We start from the raw sequence: 21,809 nt of genomic DNA, 5'->3' as shown, positions 1-21,809 counted from the left end.
GGTAACGGGTTCAACGGAGCATGAGGTGAGCACCTGAAGGACGGGACCTTCGCTGGCCACTAGCCAGGATGGGCATGACGCAGCCCCACGCGCCGGGGGTCCCTAAACCTCTCACCACCAGAAGCCGTCAGGATCACTCCATAACTGCATCCCGGGGGCGGGAGGCGGGACATTGTCAGACAGGATCTCAGGCTAGATAGACCCTGGGCTGACCCCGCATTTGGCCCTTCTTAAATACCCCCCCTCCTGCCCCGCAGACACACAGCTCAGGGATGGCTGCCCATGTCCGCAGCCTGACCCTCTCCCTGCCTCAGATCCCACGGGTGTGTTCCCCTCCAGGGTGCCAGCTCTGATCCGGCCCCAGGGCAGGGCTGGCTGGGTCAGGCACAGGCAGGGCAGGGGTTAGCTGTATCCCTGAGGTGGAGACATCTGCAAACCCAAACCCACAACGGGCACTAATCGGCGCCCCTGTTGGCCACCCTAGTGGAGCTGCTGAATGGGCCATGGAGCCTGAACTGCCAGCTCCCCATGGAGGGGTTCATGTGGAGCAGGGAAGGGAGGTGACTCAGGCTGGATGGTTCCCCCAGCCCCCAGGCTGATGACCTGCTGCCATGAAAGCGACCCCTCCCGGGGGAGGGAATGACAGGATCTGCCACACATCTGCCCCCTCCACTCCCACACCAGGACCCGGGCACCTGACACAGCTGGGCAGGGGCACAGGGCCCTGGGGGATTAAAGGTGCCAGCTTCGCTCAGGTCCAAATATCACTGGGACCCGGCAGGGCCTCCAAAGGTTAAATGGCACCAGCTCTGCCCGGGTCCAAAGGTAGCTAGGGGGAGAGCAGAGAGCCTGGGCCTGTTGCAGAACCCCACAGAAAGCTTCCACCCCAGGCATGGGCTGTTGTCCCAGCCACAGCCACCAGCAAGGGCCATACGGTCATTCCAGGAACACGCCACGGAATCGGCTCAACCGTTGCTGAGATGCAGCTGGCTCTGGGGTGGGACAGCCAAGTAACAGCCTCATCCTACTCCCTGCACCACAGCACCCCCAGATGAGCTCCCTGCAGCATGATGTCCCCTGCAGCATCACACGGGGGCCAGCACTGACACCAAGAGGTCTGTCTCTGTCCCAGCCCTTCCATGGCGCGTCAATATTTCACTCACAAGGGGGTGCTGTTCCCATGCCTGGATTACTCCCCCGAGGCGCTGAGCTACGTGGAGAATGAATTCCAGGTGCAGGACGACGACGTCTTCAACGTCACCTACCCCAAGTCAGGTAGAGGAGAGCGGGGGCAAAGCGGAGTGTGTGTGTGTGGAGGGGGGATGGGGGGTGTTTCCTGACACACACAAGGACATTGGATGGAAACACCAAACCGGGTAGCTGGAAGGTTGCAACATCATATGACCTGCTTTCCTAGATGTCAGAGCCCGGGCTCCCATGTCCCCAGCCCAGGGCGAGACAAAGCAGGCTGCTCCCTGGGGGCCCAACTCGCCCATTGGCGCTAAACTGGCTCTCTGCAGACGCACTCTGATCACAGGCTTTCTCCAGAGGCGCCAGCAGGGCCAGGAGTCCCCGGACACAGCAAAACAAGGGCTTCTGATTTTAGCACTGTCAACGCACCTCTGTGAATGTGGTGTGGGGGCTGGGAACCAGGCTCCTGGAACCGATCCCCAGATCTGGGAAAGGGAGTCTGGTGGGTTAAAGCAGACGCTCTGGGAGCCAAGACTCCCGGGTTCTCTCCCCAGCTCTGGGAGCGGAGAGGGACCTAGTGACTTGAGGGATTATTTCAGGCCCATTAACCCTTTCACCCCCCAGGCACTAACTGGATGCTAGAGATCCTGAGTCTGATCCGTTGTGATGGGGACCCCGACTGGGTGTGCAGCGTGCTGAACTGGGAGCGGGCGCCCTGGGTGGACAACCAGACGGGGCTGAAGGCTGCCCTGAAATACTCTCCACCCCGGCTGATCTGCTCCCATCTCCCCGTGCAGCTCTTCCCCAAGTCCCTGCAGCACTCCAAGGCCAAGGTGAGAGGCTGGAGAGCAGGGGCTGCGGGTTGGGATTGAGGGGCACCGACAGGGCTGTGCATCAGGAGGGGGGTGAATCCAGGGCTGCTGCTGGGTATGAGTTACACCTATGTGGGCATGCGAAAGTGCAAACAGCGGGATGGGGCGATTCCTTCTCCCTCTAGAGAGGATGGGGAAGTGACAGCCGACGGTGGGTGGCTAATCACTGTGTTCACTTGGCACCCCCCTCCCCCAATTGGTAGCATGATGCCCCAGCAGTGACCAGCCTCCCCACCTATCCCCCAGATCATCTACACCCTGCGCTGCCCCAAGGACGTCCTGGTCTCTCTCTACCACTTCTCCAAGCCGCTGCACCTGTTCAAGGACCCTGGCTCACTGGACTCCTTCTTCGAGGACTTCCTGAGAGGGAATGGTGAGCAGCACCCCGGGGCCCTTGGGGCCCACTCTGGAGCTGGGTGCCTGGGTTCCAAGCAAGTCACAAGTGCTTCAAGTTTGTGCATCCCCAGCCAGCTCTGACCAGCCCAGGGCCTGGCACAGCTCAGAGCCCCCCTCCCTAAACAGCTGCAGCACAACCAGGGGTCTGCAAACACCGCTGACCTCCAGCCCCCACTCTCCTCCCAGTGCCAGGATGGAACCCAGGTGTCCCAGCTCCCAGGCCCCTGCTGTCCCCAGCAGCCCAGGGTGGAGGGGCTGAGTGGAGTCGGCTCTGGGGTCACCATGCTGCTGTCCCCTGCAGTGCCCTATGGCTCCTGGTTCGACCACGTCACCGGCTGGATGGGGCTGAAGGGCAACGAGAACTTCTTCCCCATCACCTACGAGGAGCTGCAGCAGGTAGGGAAACCCCACCCTTTGGCCACGCCCACACAACTCCGCCCCCTGGTGACACCCACACATAGCCCCGCCCCTGAGGCCTCATCCTCACTTAACCCCGACCCCTGTGGACATGCGGACACTTAACCCCGTCCCTGAGGCCATGCCCACATGTAGCCCCTCCCTGTGGCTATGCCCACATATAATCGTACCCCCTCCGGCCATGCCAACATGTAGCCTATCTCCCTGTGAGCCAAACCCACACTAAACCATGCCCCAGGCAGCCAATGTGGCTTGTGGCCAAGGTCCTCTGCCCTCAGAGGCGTCTGTTTGTCTAGACCCAGTGCGGAGCAGTACCTTTCCGGTGGGGAAACTGAGGCACACATGGACCATAATAAAGTCACCCCAGATCCCACCCTTCATGGAAGTGGGTGTCTCCCCCAGGATCCACTGGGCAGCGTGCGGAGAATCTGCCACTTCCTGGGGAAGGAGCTGAGTGAGGAGCAAGTGGCTGCGGTGGTGGAGAACGCCTCCTTCCAGAGCATGAAGGGAAACAAAATGTCCAACTTCTCCCAGGTGGAGGAGAAGTACATGGACCACGAGAAGGGGGAGCTCTTGAGGAAAGGTGAGTCCAGGGTGGGGGCTGCGGGCCAGGATTAAGGGGCACTGGCAGAGCTGCATGAGGCAGGGCTGGGAGACGTGGGGCTGCAGGTCCGGAGTGAGGGGCATGGGCAGAGCTTGCAGGGGTAGGACTGGGGAGCAGGGACACCCTACACCATGTCCCCTGTGGTTTGCAGGGATCTGCGGCGACTGGAGGAACCATTTCTCGGAGGTGCAGAGCCAACGATTCGACACTGTTTACCGGGAGCGGATGCAGGGTCTGGGCATGACCTTCCCCTGGGACTGACGGCCCCGTGCGTGCCCCATCTGGGCCCGCAATGCACCCACGTGCTGCTGTGCTTATTGTGCCCTGGGAGATGCCCCCTGGGGCAGCGTCACTAGCGCATCTGCAATAGGCAGAGCTGGGCTGGGGCGCGTGTCCAGCAGAGATCAGCGTGCACACGGCAGGGCTCATCTGAGGTGTATTTAAAATCTGTACATGGCAGGGTTTTCCTGGTCCTGCTTGCAGGCAGGGGGCTCTGCAGGGAAGTGTGAAAGCTGGGTCTGGTGCACTCGGTTTGCACAGAGCCAGCCTAGAGCACGGCGTGGGAGTTGGGCCTCAGTGCCTCAGGGAGCAGCCTGCTCTGGCTGTCTCTAGTTGGGTTCCTGTGCGTCAGGCCTCTGGAGTCTAAGAAATAAAACCAGGTGACACGGCAACCTTCCAGCAAGAGGATTTGTTTTTTTAAATCTAAGTTCTCTGGGTTTGCCATGAACAGATCATGACATGGGGTGGCAGGTTTGTAGAAATTTTGGTGGTGCCCAGAACCTGCCCCTGCCCAAACTCTGCCCCCCACCTGCCCAAGGCTCTGGGAGGGTGTTTGGGTGGGGGAGGAGGTCTGGGGTGCAGGCCCTAGGCTGGGGCAGAGGATTGGGGTGCAGGCTCTGGGAGGGAGTTTGGAGATGGGAGGGGGTGCAGGGAGGGCTGTAGCTGCAGATGAGGAGTTTGGGGGATGGGAGGTGCTCGGGGCAAGAGTAGAGGTGTAGGGGGTGAGGAGTCTGTCTGGGACTGGGGAGCTTGGGGGGTTAGAGAGGCTCAAGGCTGGGGCAGAGGGTTGGGGTGCAGGGGGAGGAGGGCTCTGACTGGGGGTGTGGGCTCTGGGGTGGGGATGAGTTTGGGGTGCAGGCAGGCTACTCCAGGACAGGGGCCAGACAGGAGGACTCCCCCCAGCCCTTTCCCTGCCAGCAGCAGCGAGCTGTGAGGGAGGAGACCCCCTCCCCCCTCCCAGCAGCACACTCACCCCCACCACTGTCACTGCATGTGCTCTTAGGGTCCCTCTCAGGTCCAGGAATCTCCCTCACCTCCCCCATGGCGTGCGCCTCCTCCCCGGCTGTTGCCCCTGCCTGTAGCCTCACTGGGGGCGAGGGATGGGGCTGCCCCTTGCCCAGAGTGGGGCAGGAGCGGTGACTGCGGGCAGGGGGCCCTGTGCTGGTGGAGGGTCCCGCTGGAAAAGGGAAGGGTCTGAGGTGGAAGGGCAGGCTCAGTCAGTCTGCCCTGGCAGTCGAGGTGGCGGCACTAGGACCCCACGGCAGCAGTTGATGTAGGAAGGCAGCATGGAGCTGCAGGGCAGAGGCAGGGGTAGGGAAAGCAGCAAGAGGGAGCTGGGGGACACACTCTGGGGGGTGGCAGGTGGGGCCAGGGGAGACACCCTGCCCCAAATATTGGTGGAGCTAGGCCCCTGGACTCTGAATATTCTGGTGCTAAGGCACCACGGGGAGATATAACTCACTGCCCCTGAACATGACCCCATCTAGCAGGGAGCAGCAGGAACGAACACCCTCCCCCACACACCTCTCTCTTCCCTACCTCCCCGCCCTCGGACTAGTGAGGGTCTTTGCCCCCAACACGGATTGGGAGGTAGGTTGTTCCAGGCCTTCCCTCCTCTGAAGAGGGGAAACCTTCCAGGCTCCACTGATCCCTGGCCCTCTTATCCACAGTTCCTCTTGTGCCAGTGGGCATCGTTCATTAATATTGTTTATTTTCTGCACAGCTGCAGCACCCAGGCGCCCAGACACAGTCACTGCACATTTAGTGCTATTTATTAGGTGTATTCCAGGAGTGCCTCGGACCCCAGTCTCGGCCCAGGACCCTGTGATGGGATCCCCGGGATGCAACCTGGGGGCTGGGGGACTGCTGTACCCCCTGAACTCTCTCCAGCCCGGGCTGTCTCTCACTGTGCCTTGCTAGTGACAAGTAGCAAACCCCTGCAGGTGCTGTGGTCACTCAGCACAACCGCATGGGGAGACCCCACACCCAGCTAGCTTGCCTGAATGTTCCCAGAGCCACTTATGAATCTCACAGGGAAACGCACCTGCCAAATTCCCCCAGCTCCCAGCCTTGCACCTCAGGAATATGCCGTCTTGCACTGCTCAAGACGAGTAATGCAGATTTATTAATTGGTTCACCACTTCATCAATAGAAAGTGCACATACACCAGCCTTTGCAAGCCTGAGGAGATTTTTCACACACTGCATACAAACTCACTGGTAAAGATAAACAGTTAAAGAAGCTTATTGACTACAAAAGGGAGATTTTAAGTGATAGGCAAAAAGGCAGAGTTAGTTACCAAAAGAAAATATAAGTGCAGGGGACTGGACTAGATGGCCTCTCGAAGTCCCTTCCAGTTCTATGATTCTGTAAGCATGCAGTCTAAACGCTCAACCCTATTAGACTGGGCAACATCTAGATTAAGCGCTTTTTCTCACTTCACTGGATATCAAAAACCAGTTGGAGAACACTTCAATCTCTCTGGTCACTCGATCACAGACCTAAGAGTGGCTATACTTCAACAAAAAAGCTTCAAAAACAGACTCCAACGAGAGACTGCTGAATTGGAATTAATTTGCAAACTGGATACAATTAACTTAGGCTTGAATAGAGACTGGGAATGGATGAGTCATTACACAAAGTAAAACTATTTCCCCATGGTATTTCTCCCTCCCACCCCACCCCCCACTGTTCCTCTGATATTCTTGTTAACTGCTGGAATTAGCCTACCTGCTTGTCACCATGAAAGGTTTTCCTCCTTCCCCCCCCTGCTGTTGGTGATGGCTTATCTTAAGTGATCACTCTCCTTACAGTGTGTATGATAAACCCATTGTTTCATGTTCTCTGTGTGTGTGTATATAAATCTCTACTCTGTTTTTTCCACCAAATGCATCCGATGAAGTGAGCTGTAGCTCACGAAAGCTTATGCTCTAATAAATTTGTTAGTCTCTAAGGTGCCACAAGTACTCCTTTTCTTTTTGAGAATACAGACTAACACGGCTGCTACTCTGAAACACTGGATATTGAAATTCATAGTCCACAGCTTTCACTCTTGAAACCTGGCCAGTCTCCTCTGTTGGAGTCTTCAGTCTTCTTCTGAGTGTCTTGATTGCAGTGCAGGTGGGGGCAGGAGAAAGGCCCAGCATGGGGCCCCTGGGTTCTGTTTTATACCCTCAGTCCCATGTGCTTGGGGAACACCAGTCTCCAGGCAAAGTTGAGCAATTCCCCCGGAGCGGGGTCTAGTGGTTAGAATGGGGGGGTCGGGGGGGGGGGGGAGAACTGGATGCCAGGACTCCTGGGGTCTATCCCCAGCTCTGGCAGAGAAGTTGGGTTTAGTGCTTACAGCAACTGTGCCCCTCCCACACCTCCTCTTGTAGATAATGGGAGATGGGCTGGGCCCTAGGCCAGAGGCTCTTCCCTCCCCAGGAAGGAGGATCCCAGCTGAGATTAGTTGAGTAAATGGGGCAGCAGCCCTGTATGCCACAGGGATCTGCAGCTGCTTAACCCTTTAGTATCTGCACGTGGAGGTGGGACCTGATCAAAATGGAATGGGGGACGATGGGAGAATGGGATCGGGTGGGTAAGAGCAGGGGGATGGGAGACAGGACTCCTGGGTTCTATCCCACTCTAGGTGGGAAATGGCAAGTGTTGGCTCCAGGCTGAGCAGCTGCTGCCAGAGCCTTTTGCATACCTTGGTCCAAGGGCCCCCGTGCTGGGAGGGAGGTTTCACTTGAGGTGTATTGGGGGGCTCCTGGGGCATTGCTGGTCCTGGTATCCAGACACCCCTGAGTAGCTCACACTGTCTCAAGGCCTGGCCTGGAATCACTCCAGCCCCAACCACCAGCCCCTAGCTCCAGGTTAAGGACATGAAGGTCTCTGTGTGGCCCAGTGCAGGGGGCTCGGCTCCCATCTGAGTGCTGGGGTCCAGGGCTGTACTGGGGCAAGGGGGAACCTACCAAAAGGAGCAGGGACCCCTCCCCCATATGAAATCAGACCCTTTTGAAGCAACCAGTTTGCGATCTACCCAGTGCTCCGAGGGATAACATGGTATGCCGAGATAACCTCCCACCCTGTGACCCACTCACCTGTCCAGCTTGTCTCGGGGTGGTCAAAGGGAGCCTAGGTGTCCACTCCAGCAGTGGCTGCATCTCAGCGCTGGGTGAGCCATCCCCAAGCGGTGTCACTATGCGGCTGTTCCCTGGCTGCCCTGCCCCAGAGGTGGCTGCAGCTGTGTTTCAGCCCAGAGAGAACCACTCTACCTGATCCCACCCTGATACTACTCGGTCCAGTTCTGTGCTTCCCCTGGCTGGGTGGGTGGGGATACTATCATTGTTGGATTAAAGTAATAATTAATACATTTATGTTAATGGAAAGTGTGAGAAAGATTGGCCCAGAACAGACCCCAGATCTGTCCTGACCATTAGAAAGAAATATACCTCTCTGTGCTAATTGAATTATGCCTGTCAGTTTACAAGGTCTATGTTAATTGTAGAAGCGCATCCTAAAACATCCTGTTTTAAAGTGAAAAGATTATCATAAAGGACAAAAAGAAAAGGAGTACTTGTGGCACCTTAGAGACTAACAAATTTATTAGAGCATAAGCTTTCGTGAGCTACAGCTCACTTCATCGGATGCATCGATGAAGTGAGCTGTAGCTCACGAAAGCTTATGCTCTAATAAATTTGTTAGTCTCTAAGGTGCCACAAGTACTCCTATTCTTTTTGCGAATACAGACTAACACGGCTGCTACTCTGAAACCTGTCATAAAGGACAGCTACTGTTACAACTGTTTTCCTGAACTCAGGAATGAGATCTGGTAAGCCCCACTCTTGCATTTTTACCCTGCTTGTTTTCTTGTCATATGTAACACGTGGTATGAATAGGTCTATATGAGCCTATCATGCCCCAGAGATTTCAGTATGGTTTTGTTAAAGAAGGACTTGGTAACAAAATGCAGATGTGATAGGAAATGTGTTATGTGAAATATAGAGTGTGATTGTGGTTGTCTGTTTGGATGAGTAATAAAAGGTGGAGGCCTTAGAATCATATAAACGACAGAACCGTGTGGCCGAAGAATGCACTGGGCGATAAGCCTGAGGACACACCAGAATCCACCCCAACCGCCCCAAGGACTAGGGGGCTGAAGAACTGAAGAGAACCATCATTGCTGTACCATCTGTGTGATTGACTATCACTTCAAACGTGAGAACAGCATGACGAGGTAAACCCCGTAAACTTGCATGAGGATGGATCCCTATAAAGACAGCCCCTAAAGACTGAGGACTTTGGGTCTGTTTCTGCAACCAACTTCCAGGAGCATCGGATGCACATCTGACAAGGCCCGGCTCCATCCTTGTGTCCTGGCCGTCTCGCAAGTGACTTGGCCTGAGCAACTCCTAGGCTGGTAACTATAATAATAACCTTGCAGAACTTGTGAGTGTGTGTGAATGGATGAGTGAGTGAAAGGAAAGTTATAGCTTTTACTGATTGCTTCCTCTGATTCTTTCTGTATTCACAATAAACGCGGCATGCACCCAGCTCCAATCCACCGCAGGGAGGGGAGGATTTGAGTCTGATCCACCTCCCACGGGCTGTTTGCTGATCCAGGTGCTGTGGGGTGGCTTCCCTGTCTCATGGGCACATGGAAGCCATGGCTAATCCCTGGTGCTTGAGCCAGACCTGAGGAGAAAAGCTGATCACTGTGTCACTAGCCCAGGGCCCAGGGATCCAGGGAGACTGACCCCTCCAGGAGCTGGGAAGGGCTGGGAATGGAACCAAAGTACCCTGAGGACCCCTAGGAGCCTGGCTGAGCCCCTCCAATTCACTGCATGCAGGGGCCAGACGTGGGCCAGGCTCAATTCACTGCGGGGGGGGGGAGGTGACGCCCCTGCTGCCCCTATCCAGTCTTGCTGAGCTACCTTCCTCCCGCTTCCCTGGTGCTGTTCCCCAATCCCCTGGGGTCCTGTCACAGACTCACAGGACTTGTGCTCTCTTGGCTCCATATAGTCCCTGGGGGGAACCCCCTTCAGTGCGACAGCCCTTCTTGGGGGTCCACTCGTAGGCGCCGACTTCTACTGGTGCCAGTGGGGCTCAGCCCCCGCTCTGCCCCTGGCCCCGCCCCAACTCCACCCCTGCCCCGCCCCCCAACCTCATTCCAACCCCTTCCCCAAAGTCCCCACCCCAACTCCCCCCCCTTCGCTGCCCCATTCCTACTCCCTCCCCAAATCCCCGCCTTGGCCCCGCCTCTTCCCCACCTCCCCCCCATGAGCGTGCCACATTCCTGCTCCTCCCCCCTCCCTCCCGGAGCTTGCTACAGCTGTCTGCTGGGAGGTAGGCAGAGGAGGGGGATGTGGCACGCTGGGGGGAGGAGGTGGGGTGGGGTGGGGCGGGGAGCTTGGCTGCCGGTGGGTGCAGAGCACCCACTAATTTTTCCCCATGGGTGCTCCAGCCCCGGAGCACCCATGGAGTCAACACCTATGGCTCTACTCTCTGTCGGGGTTAAGCCCCTCCGCCTCCTGGAACCGCACCTCTCTGAGCCTTAGCACGCCTGTCTCTCGCTGTGGGCCCCCTCAGGGAGTCCCCTCGCTCTGGACCCCCGGGGCCTCCATGCCCAGAGGGAATAATGCCCCCTGATCTCCAGACCGGAGCGACTCTCCGCCAGCGTAACACAGGAGGGTTTATTGAGCATCTGAACCCAGCAGAGGAAACTCTTTGGGCCTCAGGCCTGGCCTCCCCCAGCACAGCACATCTAGGTGTCTCCTGCATCCGGGGGGGACTCTGCCTGCTCCCTCTCCAGTCCCAAGCCCCCTCCTTCCAGCCGAGCATCCTATATCCCCTTCCCCAACAGCTCCTCCCCTGTCCTTTGTCCTCCATTTACTCTCCTCCGTCCTTTGTTCCCCTCTCTCTTCTCTGCACAGCCCTTTGTCCTCCCACTGGCCAGACCCAGCTGATGCCGAGCTGGGCTAGGTCTCCTGGTCACCACGTCACCGGTCGCTAGGGTACCCCATCTCCTGGCTGTTGTCCGGGGTCCTGGCTGCTAGGCGAGATCACACCTTGTCCTCTGCAACAACAAACCCTCTCCCACCACATTGTCAAACAGGCAACACAGGGAAACTGAGACACACAATGTTCATGTAAAACACGACAAAAATGCCCAACTTTGTCACAGGCCCCACTCAGGGCAGTGGATCCTGGGACTTGCAGGGGAGCCTGGGTCTGTCTGGGGAGCGTGTGGTGGGGTGCAGGTGACTGCCCTCAGGAGCACAGGATTAAATTTGCAGGCAGGAGTGGGCACGATGCCCCAAAGGCACAGAAGTCTTGCCCTTGGCCCCACACCTGGACAAGGGACAGGGACCCCGGATGGGGATGTTCAGTTGAATGGGGAGCTGCTTCGGCAAACACCGACTGGAGGGGGAAAGAGGAGCAGCACTGACTCCAAGCCCTTCCTGCTCCACGTCACCACTGGGCCCTGACTGCCAGCCTGCCATGCCCCTGGCTGGGACAGGCCCATCCCCCTGGCCTCATGGCTGTGAGTTTGCCTCTGCCTCTGCACACACAGACCCTGATGTCATTGAGGCTTTTCCTCCCCCCGCCCCGCCCCGCCCCGACCCCCTCAGGCTATCTCATTCAGGAAGCGATTCCACTAATGAGCCAGCGCCCTCCGGTCAAATCCATGCTTCAAGTCACAGATAAACAGCCCACGGCTCCATCCCTGGGTTGGGGACAGTATGGCCCCAATGCCCTGGGCCTCCAGCCAGACCCCAGCATGGCAGGTGGGATGGAGACACCGGGGCCCATCGCCCTGTGGGAGGGCAGGTTGTGTTTGCCAGCCCAACCCCCCTAGGGGATAAAGATACCGGAGATCCACCAGGTGCTCAGTGGAAGCAAGTCAGCAACGCTGGAGCAACGGGACCTGGGTGGTGAGTGAGGAAGGGTCTGAAGCCAGGGGAACTTGGGGAGACCCACACACACTCCCCATCTCACACACTCCCTTTCACAGACAGCTGCAGTGGCACAGGCGCTAGCAAACAGAGCTGTAAACGGGAGTTTGAGTGGGAGTTTTTAAGGGGAGTTTGTATTGTGGTGCTTGTTTGGGGTTTGTTTTTGCTGTGGGGGGTGGGTTTTTGGTGTGGCTTGTGTTTCCGAGATGAACAGGACTTAGGTGGGAAGGCTGTGACAGATACGGAAGCAGCAGTGGGAGTGACTCCTGTAGTGGAAGACACAATGATAATGACTGGATGTGGAAGCTATGGTATGTACATGATCTTGGAGGAGTTTTTTCTGCATGAAATGCCGTCTGATAGAGCTGATGGAGGAAAAGATCCGAGGTTTGGAGATGCAGGTGGAAAGTCTGGTTGAGTTTAGGAAGGGGTTTGAGCAGATGATGGAGCAAAGACATGAGGTATCTGAAGGGAAAAGTTGAGACTCACAGATGGAAGCAGGGCTGGGGAATTTTGAGGGGAGACTGGGTGAGGAAAGTGGTCAGTGGAAGCATGTGACTGAAAGAACCAGGCAGAGGAAAAGATGGGCTAGTGAAGGAGAAATGGAGCTTAGGAACACGTTTGCAGAGTTGGAAAATGAAGAAGGGGCTCAGCAGGTAGTCGCTGAAGGTGGAAGGGCAAGGAAGAAGAGAAGAGCAGCTAGTCCTATAGGAAAAGGGGAAGACTACACCAAATATGAGCCCCAGGAGGATACAGGATGGGTTGAAGAGTATTATAAGGGAGAATAGGAATGGAAAGTACTTGCAGCCAGAGGGAACAGGGGAGAGACTGGAGAATAGCACCATCACCAGGAAAAGGCAGGTCTATGTGATCGGGGACTCTTTATTGAGATGAACAGACAGGCGTGTAACCAGAGCTGATCCAGAGAATAGAAGGTTATGCTGTCTTCCAGGTGCTAAGATACAGGCTGTAGACCTGAGGTTGAAAAGGATCCTAAAGGGAGCGGGAAAGAATCCCCTAATTATCCTTCATGTGGGAACAAATGATACGGCTAGATTCTCACTGGAAAGTATTAAGGGAGACTATGCTAGGCTGGGGAAGACGCTTAAGGAAATCGAGGCTCAGATGATCTTTAGTGGGATTCTGCCTGTTCCTAGAGAAGGGCAACAAAGGTGTGACAAGATTATGACTATCAACAGATGGCTCAGGCAGTGGTGCTATAAGGAGGGCTTTGGGATGTATGGCCACTGGGAGGCATTCACAGACAGAGGACAGTTCTCTCGGGATGGACTTCATCTGAGTAAGGAAGGAAATAGACTTCTAAGATGGAGGCTGGCACAACTGATAAAGAGAGCTTTAAACTATGAATTTGGGGGAGATGGTTGGGAGATGTCCAGGTAAACTCCACGTCAGATTTTAGCATTGAGAGGGAAGAAGATGAAGTAAGAAAGGATACAGCCGTGGGTAGGAGAATGTATATAAGGAGCGAGGGCGGTGTGGATACTAGTCTAATAGGTTATACTGGCTGTAGAATGACTGTGCCTAATAGGGTCCAAAATGTGAGCGAGGCCAAACAGCAAAAATTAAGATGTTTGTACACCAATGCGAGGAGTCTCAGTAACAAAATGGAGGAACTAGAGCTACTGGTGCAGGAAGTGAAACCAGATATTATAGAAAAAAGAAAAGGAGGACTTGTGGCACCTTAGAGACTAACAAATTTATTTGAGCATAAGCTTTCGTGAGCTACAGCTCACTTCATCGGATGCATTTGGTGGAAAATACAGTGGGGAGATTTATATACACTGCCATGAAAGCGACCTTTCCTGGGGGGGGGATTGACAGGATCTGCCACACGCCTGCCCCCTCCACTCCCACACCAGATCCTGGCAGGGCCGGATCTACAGTTTTTGCCGCTCCAAGTAATGAAAAAACCTGCCGCCCTGGCCAGCAAAAGGGAGAGCGGCCACCGAATTGCTGCCCCGGCCGGCAGAACAGAGGGGTCGCCGGCGGCAATAGCGGAAACACTCCCACCCCTTTCTAGCTGCCGCTGCAAGCACCTGCTGGGAACGCTGGTGCCTGGGGCCGGCCCTGGACCCCGGGCACCTGACTCAGCTGGGAAGGGGCACAAAGACCTGCCAGGGGCAGGCAGCTGGGAGCCACGAGCCTAGGAGCGGGGTTATGTGTGGGCATGGCTCAGGGGCAGGGTTATGTGTGGGAGTGTCCCTAGGGGTGGGGTTATGTGTGGGCATGGCTCCTACTGAGCCCCCTGCAGCGTGATGTCCCCTAGTGTCACACGGGGGCCAGCACTGACGCCAGGAGGTCTGTCTCTGTCCCAGCCCTGCCATGGCGCATGAATACTTCACCCACATGGGGGTGCTGTTCCCATGCCTGGATTACTCCCCCGAGGAGCTGAGCTACGTGGAGAATGAATTCCAGGTGCAGGACGATGACGTCTTCAACGTCACCTACCCCAAGTCAGGTAGGGGAGAGCGGCGGTTGGGGGGTGGGGTAGTTCCAGACACACACACATGGACATTAGATGGAAACACTAAACCTGGTAGCTGGAAGGCTGCAACGTCACATGACCTGATTTCCTCGATGCCAGACCCCAGGCACTCATACCCCCATCACAGAGCGAGACAAAACAGGCTGCTCCCTGGGGCCCAACTCGCCCACCTGGCGCTAGGCTGGCTCTCTGCAGATGCACTCTGATCGCAGGCTTTCTCCAGAGCCAGGAGACCCCTGACACAGCAAAACAAGAGTTTTGGATTTAGCACTATCTGTGCATCTCAGTTGGGGGCTGGGAGCCAGGACTCCTGGGTTCTCTCCCCGGCTCTGGGAGCGGAGGGGGACCCAGCAGGTTGAGGGATTGTTTCAGGCCCATTAGCCCTTTCATCCCCAGGCACTAACTGGATGTTGGAGATCCTGAGTCTGATCCGTTGTGACGGGGACCACGGCTGGCTGCGCAGCATACTGAACTGGGAGCGGGCACCCTAGCTGGAGAATCACCTGGGGCTGGGGGCTGCCGTGAAATACTCCCCGCCCCAGCTGCTCTGCTCCCACCTCCCCGTGCAGCTCTTCCCCAAGTCCCTGCAGCGCTCCAAGGCCAAGGTGAGAGGCGGGAGAGCAGGGGCTGCGGGTTGGGATTGAGGGGCCCTGGCAGGGCTGTGTGTCGGGAGGGGGGTGAATCGAGGGCTGCTGGCGGTTGAGTTACACCAATGTGGGCGTGTGACTGGTCCCCTTGGGCAAAGAGCCGCCAGCCAGGGGCGGGGCCGTGAGAACCCTGGGGCTGGTGGCTAATTGCCGGATTCCCTTGGGAATCCCGTTCCCTGATCATTAGCATAATCCTCCGGCAGTGACACACCCACCGCTGCCCCAGTCTGCTCTGATCCCTCCCCTCCCCCCAGATCATCTACACCCTGCGCTGCCCCAAGGACGTCCTGGTCTCGCTCTACCACTTCTCCAAAGGGCTGCGCCTCTTCAAGACCCCGGGATCCCTGGACTCCTTCCTCGAGGACTTCCTGAGCGGGAAGGGTGAGCAGCACCGGGGGCCCTCGGGGCCCTGCTGCAGTCAGGGATATGCAGGCAGCCTCCTCTCGCCCGATGCCTGGGCTCCCAGCCACGCCCTGCTGTGCTCCAGTCTGCGCATCCCCAGCCAGCGCTGAGTTGCCCTTTGCGCAGGGCCCAGCACTGCTTCCAGCGGCTCGCGGCCCAGCACCGGGGCGGGACGGAGGTGGAGGAAGCGCTGAATTTGTGCAGGGCCCTGACACCTCTGGGCTTGGCAGTTCAGAGCCCCGGCACCGCCGGCCTTGCTGCATCCGTTAGGAATGTAAAAAATTGCTTGAGCCCCAGCACCGCTTTAATTCTAAATTAAACACTGGGTGGAGGGGCCGGGTGGAGCCGAGTCTGGGGTCACCGTGGCGCTCTCCCCTGCACAGTGGCCTTCGGCTCCTGGTTCGACCACGTCACCGGCTGGATGGGGCTGAAGGGCAACGAGAACTTCTTCCCCATCACCTACGAGGAGCTGCAGCAGGCAGGGAAATCCCGCCGTTTGCGCCATGCCCGCACATAACCCCACCCCTAGGGACACTCCCACACAGAAACCCACCCCTGAGCCATGGCCACACAGAACCCCGTCCTTAGAGCCACCCCCACATGTGACCCCACCCCTGGAGTCACCCCCACCCCTGAGCCATGCCCACACATAATCCCACCCCTAGGGACACTCCCACACAGAACCTCACCCCGAGCCATGCCCACACGTAACCCCATCCTTAGAGCCACCCCCACATGTGACCCCACCCTGAGCCAGGCCCACACATAATCCCGCTCGAGACCCCCAGCCAGGTGATGTTCTGGGGTGTTGCCAGCCCCAATTCCCCCGGCCCAGGCATCCATGCCCGGATGTTGGCTCCTCCTGGACTTTGCATTCCTCTGCCCCTGGCCTGGAACAGGGTGTGACATCAGGTGGCCAACGTGGCTCATGACCAAGGCCGTCTGCCCTTGAAGGGGTCTCTTCCTCAGCACCCAGGGGGGAGCAGTACCCTGTGGGGAGGGGGGGAAGGGAACTGAGGGACATGGGGACCATAAAATTGTCACCCTAGCCTCACCCTGGTGTCTCCCCCAGGATCCGCAGGGCAGTGTGCAGAGAATGTGCCACTTTGTGGGGAAGGAGCTGAGTGAGGAGCAAGTGGCCGCGGTAGTGAAGAACGCCTCCTTCCAGAGCATGAAGGGGAACAAAATGTCCAACTACTCGCAGTTGTGGGACCAGTACATGGACCACGAGAAGGGGGAGCTCTTGAGGAAAGGTGAGTCCAGGCCTGGGCTAGCAGGGGGCTGCGAGTTGGCACTGAGGTGCGTGAAGAAGGGCCGGGAGAGCCTGGGGCTGCAGGTCCGGAGTGAGGGGCACCAGCAGAGCGTGCGAGGGCAGAGGTGGGGAGCAGGGGCTGTGGGTTGGGAGTGAGGGGCACCCTAGACCATGTGCCCTATTGTTTGCAGGGATCTGCGGCGACTGGAGGAACCATCTCTCGGTGGCGCAGAGCCAACGATTTAACACTGTTTACCGGGAGCGGATGCAGGGTCTGGGCATGACCTTCCCCTGGGACTGACAGCCCCGCGCCTGCCCCATCTGGGCCCGCAATGCACCGGCCCTGCGCCACCCACGTGCTGCTGTGCTTATTGTGCCCTGGGAGATGCCCCCTGGGGCAGCGTCACTAGCGCATCTGCAGTAGGCAGAGCTGGGCTGGGCGTGTGTCCAGGAGACGTCGGCTCTGGATTCTAAGAAATAAAACCAGGTGACGTGGCAACTTTCCAGCAGGAGGATTTGGATTTTTAGTCTAACGTCTTAGGTAGCGCCCAGCAACACCCCCAGGGCCCAGGATGCTGTCACCCCAGGCAAGGAGGCATCAGCCCTACGCAGCTCCACCCCTAGGGAAGTCAATGGCAAGACAGGGCCAAAAGGGTGATCCACTGGAGGTAGCCTGGGCCCTAGTGTGTGCGGGCCCATGGAGGTGTGGTGGGGGGCTTCCCACACCTTGGAGTCCATGATGCGGAGGGTGAATCCGTGGGCCATCCCAAGAGCGTGAGGTGTTGGCAGGAACACAGGGCTCTGCTGGGCCATGGAATCCCCTCCCGGCTAGCGCAGGAACCCAACAGATCAGCCCGGTCCCAGACTGTCCAGCACCATCTTCGGACTAGTGGGGGTGTTTGCCCCCAACACCGATTGGGAGGCGGTTTATTAGGTGTGCCTCATTACAGGAGTGCCTAGGACCCCATCATGGCCCAGGACCCCCTTGCGCTAGACACTGTACATTATTTATTAGGTGTATTCCAGGAGTGCCTAGGACCCCAGTCATGGCCCAGGACCCTCTTGCGCTTGGCGCTGTACAAACACAGAGCAAACAGACAGTCGCACCCCAAAGAGCTGACAAGCTAAGAGAGGAAGCACCAGATGGAGACCGATGGACAAACTGGCTGGCGAGTTGGGGAGCATCTGGCACTGGTCAGCGTGACAGGCAGCCCACTGTTGTCAAGTGTTTTGCCGGTCTCCCGGCCAAGGCAAGATTGGAGGGTGACCACAGCGGCCTTGCAGATGGCTCCAGGTGTGGGGAGAGTGCGGAGGGGCTGGCTCGGGAACGGGTCGCACTGGTGGCCAGCTAGGCAGGTCTATGGGCAGCAGGAGCCGACAGCTGAGAGCGCTGGAGAGACGCTGGGCAGGGCGGGCAGGGCCTTGGGAGAAGCCAAATGGCCTGTGTCATGGTGCTGGGGATGAGGGAGCGGGCGGGGGCTGCAGAGAGGAGCATCCCCATGGGGGTAGAGCCCCAAGTGCGAAGGGTCTCGCCAGCAGTTTTCTGAGCCTGGGCCCGATGGCTCGTCCCTGCCGGGTTCATCCGGCTCTATGCTCGCAGCTGCCCGTGCGCGATGGGGGCTCACCCAGCCCTGCTCCCCAGGCCTCCGGCCGCCTGCCTCTGCACCCCGCCCAGGCTGGATTCCTCCTGTTTGCCCACGCGGCGTGACTGGAGTTGGATGCGCTCGGCCCAGCCTGGCCAATGGCTGACTCGCTCCTCTGCTCGGTGAATATTGGCCGTCGGGGCAGAGGGGTGTTGTCCCCACCCTGCCTGTCCTTGTCCCGAGCCCGGGGCCCGAGGCAGAGGGGGATGTGGCCACCTGGGCTGCACCGCCCCCACCCCTCGACCCCACAGCGTCACCCGATGTCTCCCATGGCAGCGGCCCACGCCCTTACTACAGGAGAATGTGGCACACAGCAGGGCTCTTGCCTGGCTCTGGGAGGGGAGTGGGGTCTAGTGGTTAGAACAGGGCCGGAGTGGTGTGGGGAGGAGTGCTGGGCGCCAGGACTCCTGGGGTCTCTCCCCAGCTCTGGCGGAGGAGTGGGGTTTGGTGGTTACAGCCACCTGTGCCCCTCCCACACCTCCTCTTGTAGGGGCTGGGAGATGGGCCGGGCCCTGGGCCAGAAAGAAGGAGGATCCCAGCTGGGATTAGTTGAGTAAATGGGGCAGCAGCCCTGTATGCCACAGGGATCTGCAGCTGCTTAACCCTTTAGTGTCTGCACGTGGAGGTGGGACCTGATCAAAATGGAATGGGGGATGATGGGATTGGGTGGGTAAGAGCAGGGGGATGGGAGACAGGACTCCTGGGTTCTATCCTGCTCTAGGTAGGAAATGGCAGGTGTTGACTCCATTGCAAACCCAAGACTGAGCAGCTGCTGCCAGAGCCTTTCACATACCTTGGGCCATGGCCCCCGTGCTGGGAGGGAGGTTTCACTTGAGGTGTATTGGGGGTCTCCTGGGGCATTGCTGGTCCTTGTATCCAGATGTCCCTGAGTAGCTCACTCTGTCTCGAGGCCTGGCCTGGAATCACTCCAGCCCCAACCACCAGCCCCTAGCTCCAGGTTAAGGACATGAAGGTCTCTGTGTCGCCCAGTGCAGGGGGCTCGGCTCCCATCTGAGTGCTGAGGTCCAGGGCTGTACTGGGGCAAGGGGGAACCTACCAAAAGGAGCAGAGACCCCCCCCCCACATGAAACCAGACCCTTTTTAAGCAGCCAGTTTGCGATCCACCCAGTGTTCTGAGGGAGAATGTGAGATGCTGAGATAACCTCCCACCCTGCAACCCACTCACCTGTCCAGCTTGTCTCAGGGGTGGTCAAAGGGAGCCTAGGTGTCCACTCCAGCGGTGGCTGCATCTCAGCGCCGTGCGAGCCATCCCCAAGCGGTGTCACTATGCAGCTGTTCCCTGGCTGCCCTGCCCCAGAGGTGGCTGCAGCTCTGCAGCTCTGTTCCAGCCCAGAGAGAACCACTCTACCTGATCCCATCCTGATACTACTCGGTCCAGTTCTGTGCTTCCCCTGGCTGGGCGGGTGGGGATACTATCATTGTTGGATTAAAGTAATAATTAATACATTTATGTTATGGGAGAGTATCAGAAAGATTGGCTCTCATAGCCCAGATTTGGTCTGGCCATTAGAAAGAAATATGCCTCTCAGCTTGCTGAGTCTGTGCTAATTGAATTATGCCTGTCAGTTCAAAGCTCTATGTTAATTGTAGTTAAATCAATTTCTTGCACGGTGCTTCCAAGGCCTTTGGGATACTGTTCTGTCACAATGACCGGAATTCCTAAAATCCGTGCACCCTGGAGTTCTACTCCAAACAATGTTAATTGTAGAAGCACATCCCGAAATGTTAATTGTAGAAGCACATCCCGAAACATCCTGTTCTAAAGTGATTAAGATTATCATTAAGGACAATTACTGTTACAACTGTTTTCCTGAACTCAGGAATGAGATCTGGTAAGCCCCACTCTTGCATTTTTATCTTGCTTGTTTTCTTTTCATATGTAACAAGTGGCCGTGGGAGACAGCTGAGGTCACTGAATTAGAGTGAACTGCAAACAGAACGGGGCAGACAAACCCCAAAAGCTGGTGGATATTCCAATACTTAGATTTACCCAGCCCGCAGAAAACAGCTTCTATACGACCTTAGGTTTCAGAGTAGCAGCCGTGTTAGTCTGTATTCGCAAAAAGAAAAGGAGTACTTGTGGCACCTTAGAGACTAACAAATTTATTAGAGCATAAGCTTACGCATGGTTACTCAGAAGTCAAATAACGCAGTTCCCTTCAAGTCCCCAGCCTCAGGCCTCCCTCCAGACACACGTCAGATATAATGATGGTGACTGAACATCTTATCTCACCATAATAAATAAAAGGTTCTCCCAATCCCAAAGGATCAGGCCCCAGACCCAGGTCCAATTATAACTTAGATCTTACCCAAAATACTTTGGCTTATAGCCAATTCTTATTAACTAAACTAAAAATTATTAAAAAAGAAAAGAGAGAGCATGTTGGTTAAAAGGTCAATATACAGACAGACTTGAATTCAATTCTTGAGGTTCAGATACAGAGCAGAGATGAGCTTTGTAGCTGTCAAAAGTCCTGTTAGAAACAGTCCACAGGTTATAGTCCAATGTCCATATCCAGGGTGACTCCAGTCAGTGACTGGGGATCTTCTTGAAACCCAAAGCAGATCTGAGAAGAAGAAGGATCGTGTCCCAGGGTTTTTATACATTTCCTGCAGCCTTTTAGCCTGAGCAAACAATAGGCTTAACTTTCCTTCTCCCAAACATCATGACGATTAGCACAGGATAATTTATCCATTAAACAGTTCAGATACAGGTTCCACAACCTTCAAAGAGACATATAGACAATAATACTATTTCACTCAAGTGTCTTCCTAAATGTTAATATTCCTTTTTTTGATCTTTGAATCAAAGCTGTAGGAATAGACAAGACTTGTTTGCTTACATCACAAGACCTGAGCAAACATGTACTCTTCTACCTCTAACAATGCAGGCTACATTTCAAAGCTCTATTCATTTACATGTCTTCCTAACCAATTCCTAAAGTTTGTCCATGAGTCAGGTCAGTCCGTGAGTTAATTAACCCTTTCTGGCCCTGTCACCTGTCAATGAAATATTATATTACACTCATAACGTCACACCCCACTCTTGCATTTTTATCCTGCTTGTTTTCTTGTCATATGTAACACGTGGTATGAATAGGTCTATTGCAGCCTGTCGTGCCCCAGAGATTTCAGAATGGTTTTGTTAAAGAAGGACTTGGTAATAAAATGCAGATGTGATAGGAAATGTGTTATGTGAAATATAGAGTGTGATTGTGGTTGTCTGTTTGGATGAGTAATAAAAGGTGGAGGCCTTAGAATCATAATAAAGGACAGAACCGTGTGGCCGAAGAATGCACTGGGCGATAAGCCTGAGGACACACCAGAATCCACCCCAACCGCCCCAAGGACTAGGGGGCTGAAGAACTGAAGAGAACCATCATTGCTGTACCATCTGTGTGATTGACTATCACTTCAAACGTGAGAACAGCATGACGAGGTAAACCCCGTAAACTTGCATGAGGATGGATCCCTATAAAGACAGCCCCTAAAGACTGAGGACTTTGGGTCTGTTTCTGCAACCAACTTCCAGGAGCATCGGATGCACATCTGACAAGGCCCGGCTCCATCCTTGTGTCCTGGCCATCTCGCAAGTGACTTGGCCTGAGCAACTCCTAGGCTGGTAACTATAATAATAAC

The 21,809-nt window shown here is 56.3% G+C and overlaps 2 protein-coding genes across 4 annotated transcripts in view; both read left to right on the top strand.

The window, feature by feature from the left end:
- The window catches only part of LOC119847879 (sulfotransferase 2B1-like), a 41,689-nt gene extending 20,331 nt beyond the window's left edge, over positions 1-21,358 (top strand). Inside the window, exons 1-7 of one of the 3 annotated variants that reach the window (XM_043501998.1) lie at positions 1,017-1,275; positions 1,816-2,024; positions 2,310-2,436; positions 2,761-2,855; positions 3,279-3,459; positions 3,632-3,746; positions 16,828-16,978. In XM_043501998.1, the coding sequence (XP_043357933.1) occupies positions 1,140-1,275; positions 1,816-2,024; positions 2,310-2,436; positions 2,761-2,855; positions 3,279-3,459; positions 3,632-3,741 (858 nt within the window). In that variant the 5' untranslated portion in view covers positions 1,017-1,139 and the 3' untranslated portion in view covers positions 3,742-3,746; positions 16,828-16,978. Of the gene's footprint in view, positions 1-819; positions 1,276-1,815; positions 2,025-2,309; positions 2,437-2,760; positions 2,856-3,278; positions 3,460-3,631; positions 3,915-16,827; positions 16,979-21,250 lie in introns of those variants that run through there. The other 2 variants (XM_038383069.2, XM_043501999.1) reach the window with 2 other exon arrangements.
- Positions 13,962-16,834, top strand: LOC119847880 (sulfotransferase 2B1-like). The gene is given in 6 exon segments (XM_038383070.2): positions 13,962-14,178; positions 14,602-14,810; positions 15,107-15,233; positions 15,638-15,732; positions 16,327-16,507; positions 16,698-16,834. Coding segments are annotated over 6 exon segments (858 nt in total). The 5' UTR covers positions 13,962-14,042; the 3' UTR covers positions 16,808-16,834.
- Positions 21,359-21,809: the final 451 nt, after the last annotated feature.

Source organism: Dermochelys coriacea, chromosome 24 (genome assembly GCF_009764565.3).
Source record: "Dermochelys coriacea isolate rDerCor1 chromosome 24, rDerCor1.pri.v4, whole genome shotgun sequence".
In the NCBI taxonomy this organism is placed as follows: Eukaryota; Metazoa; Chordata; order Testudines; family Dermochelyidae; genus Dermochelys; species Dermochelys coriacea.
This window is presented reverse-complemented; position numbering and strand designations above follow the sequence as displayed.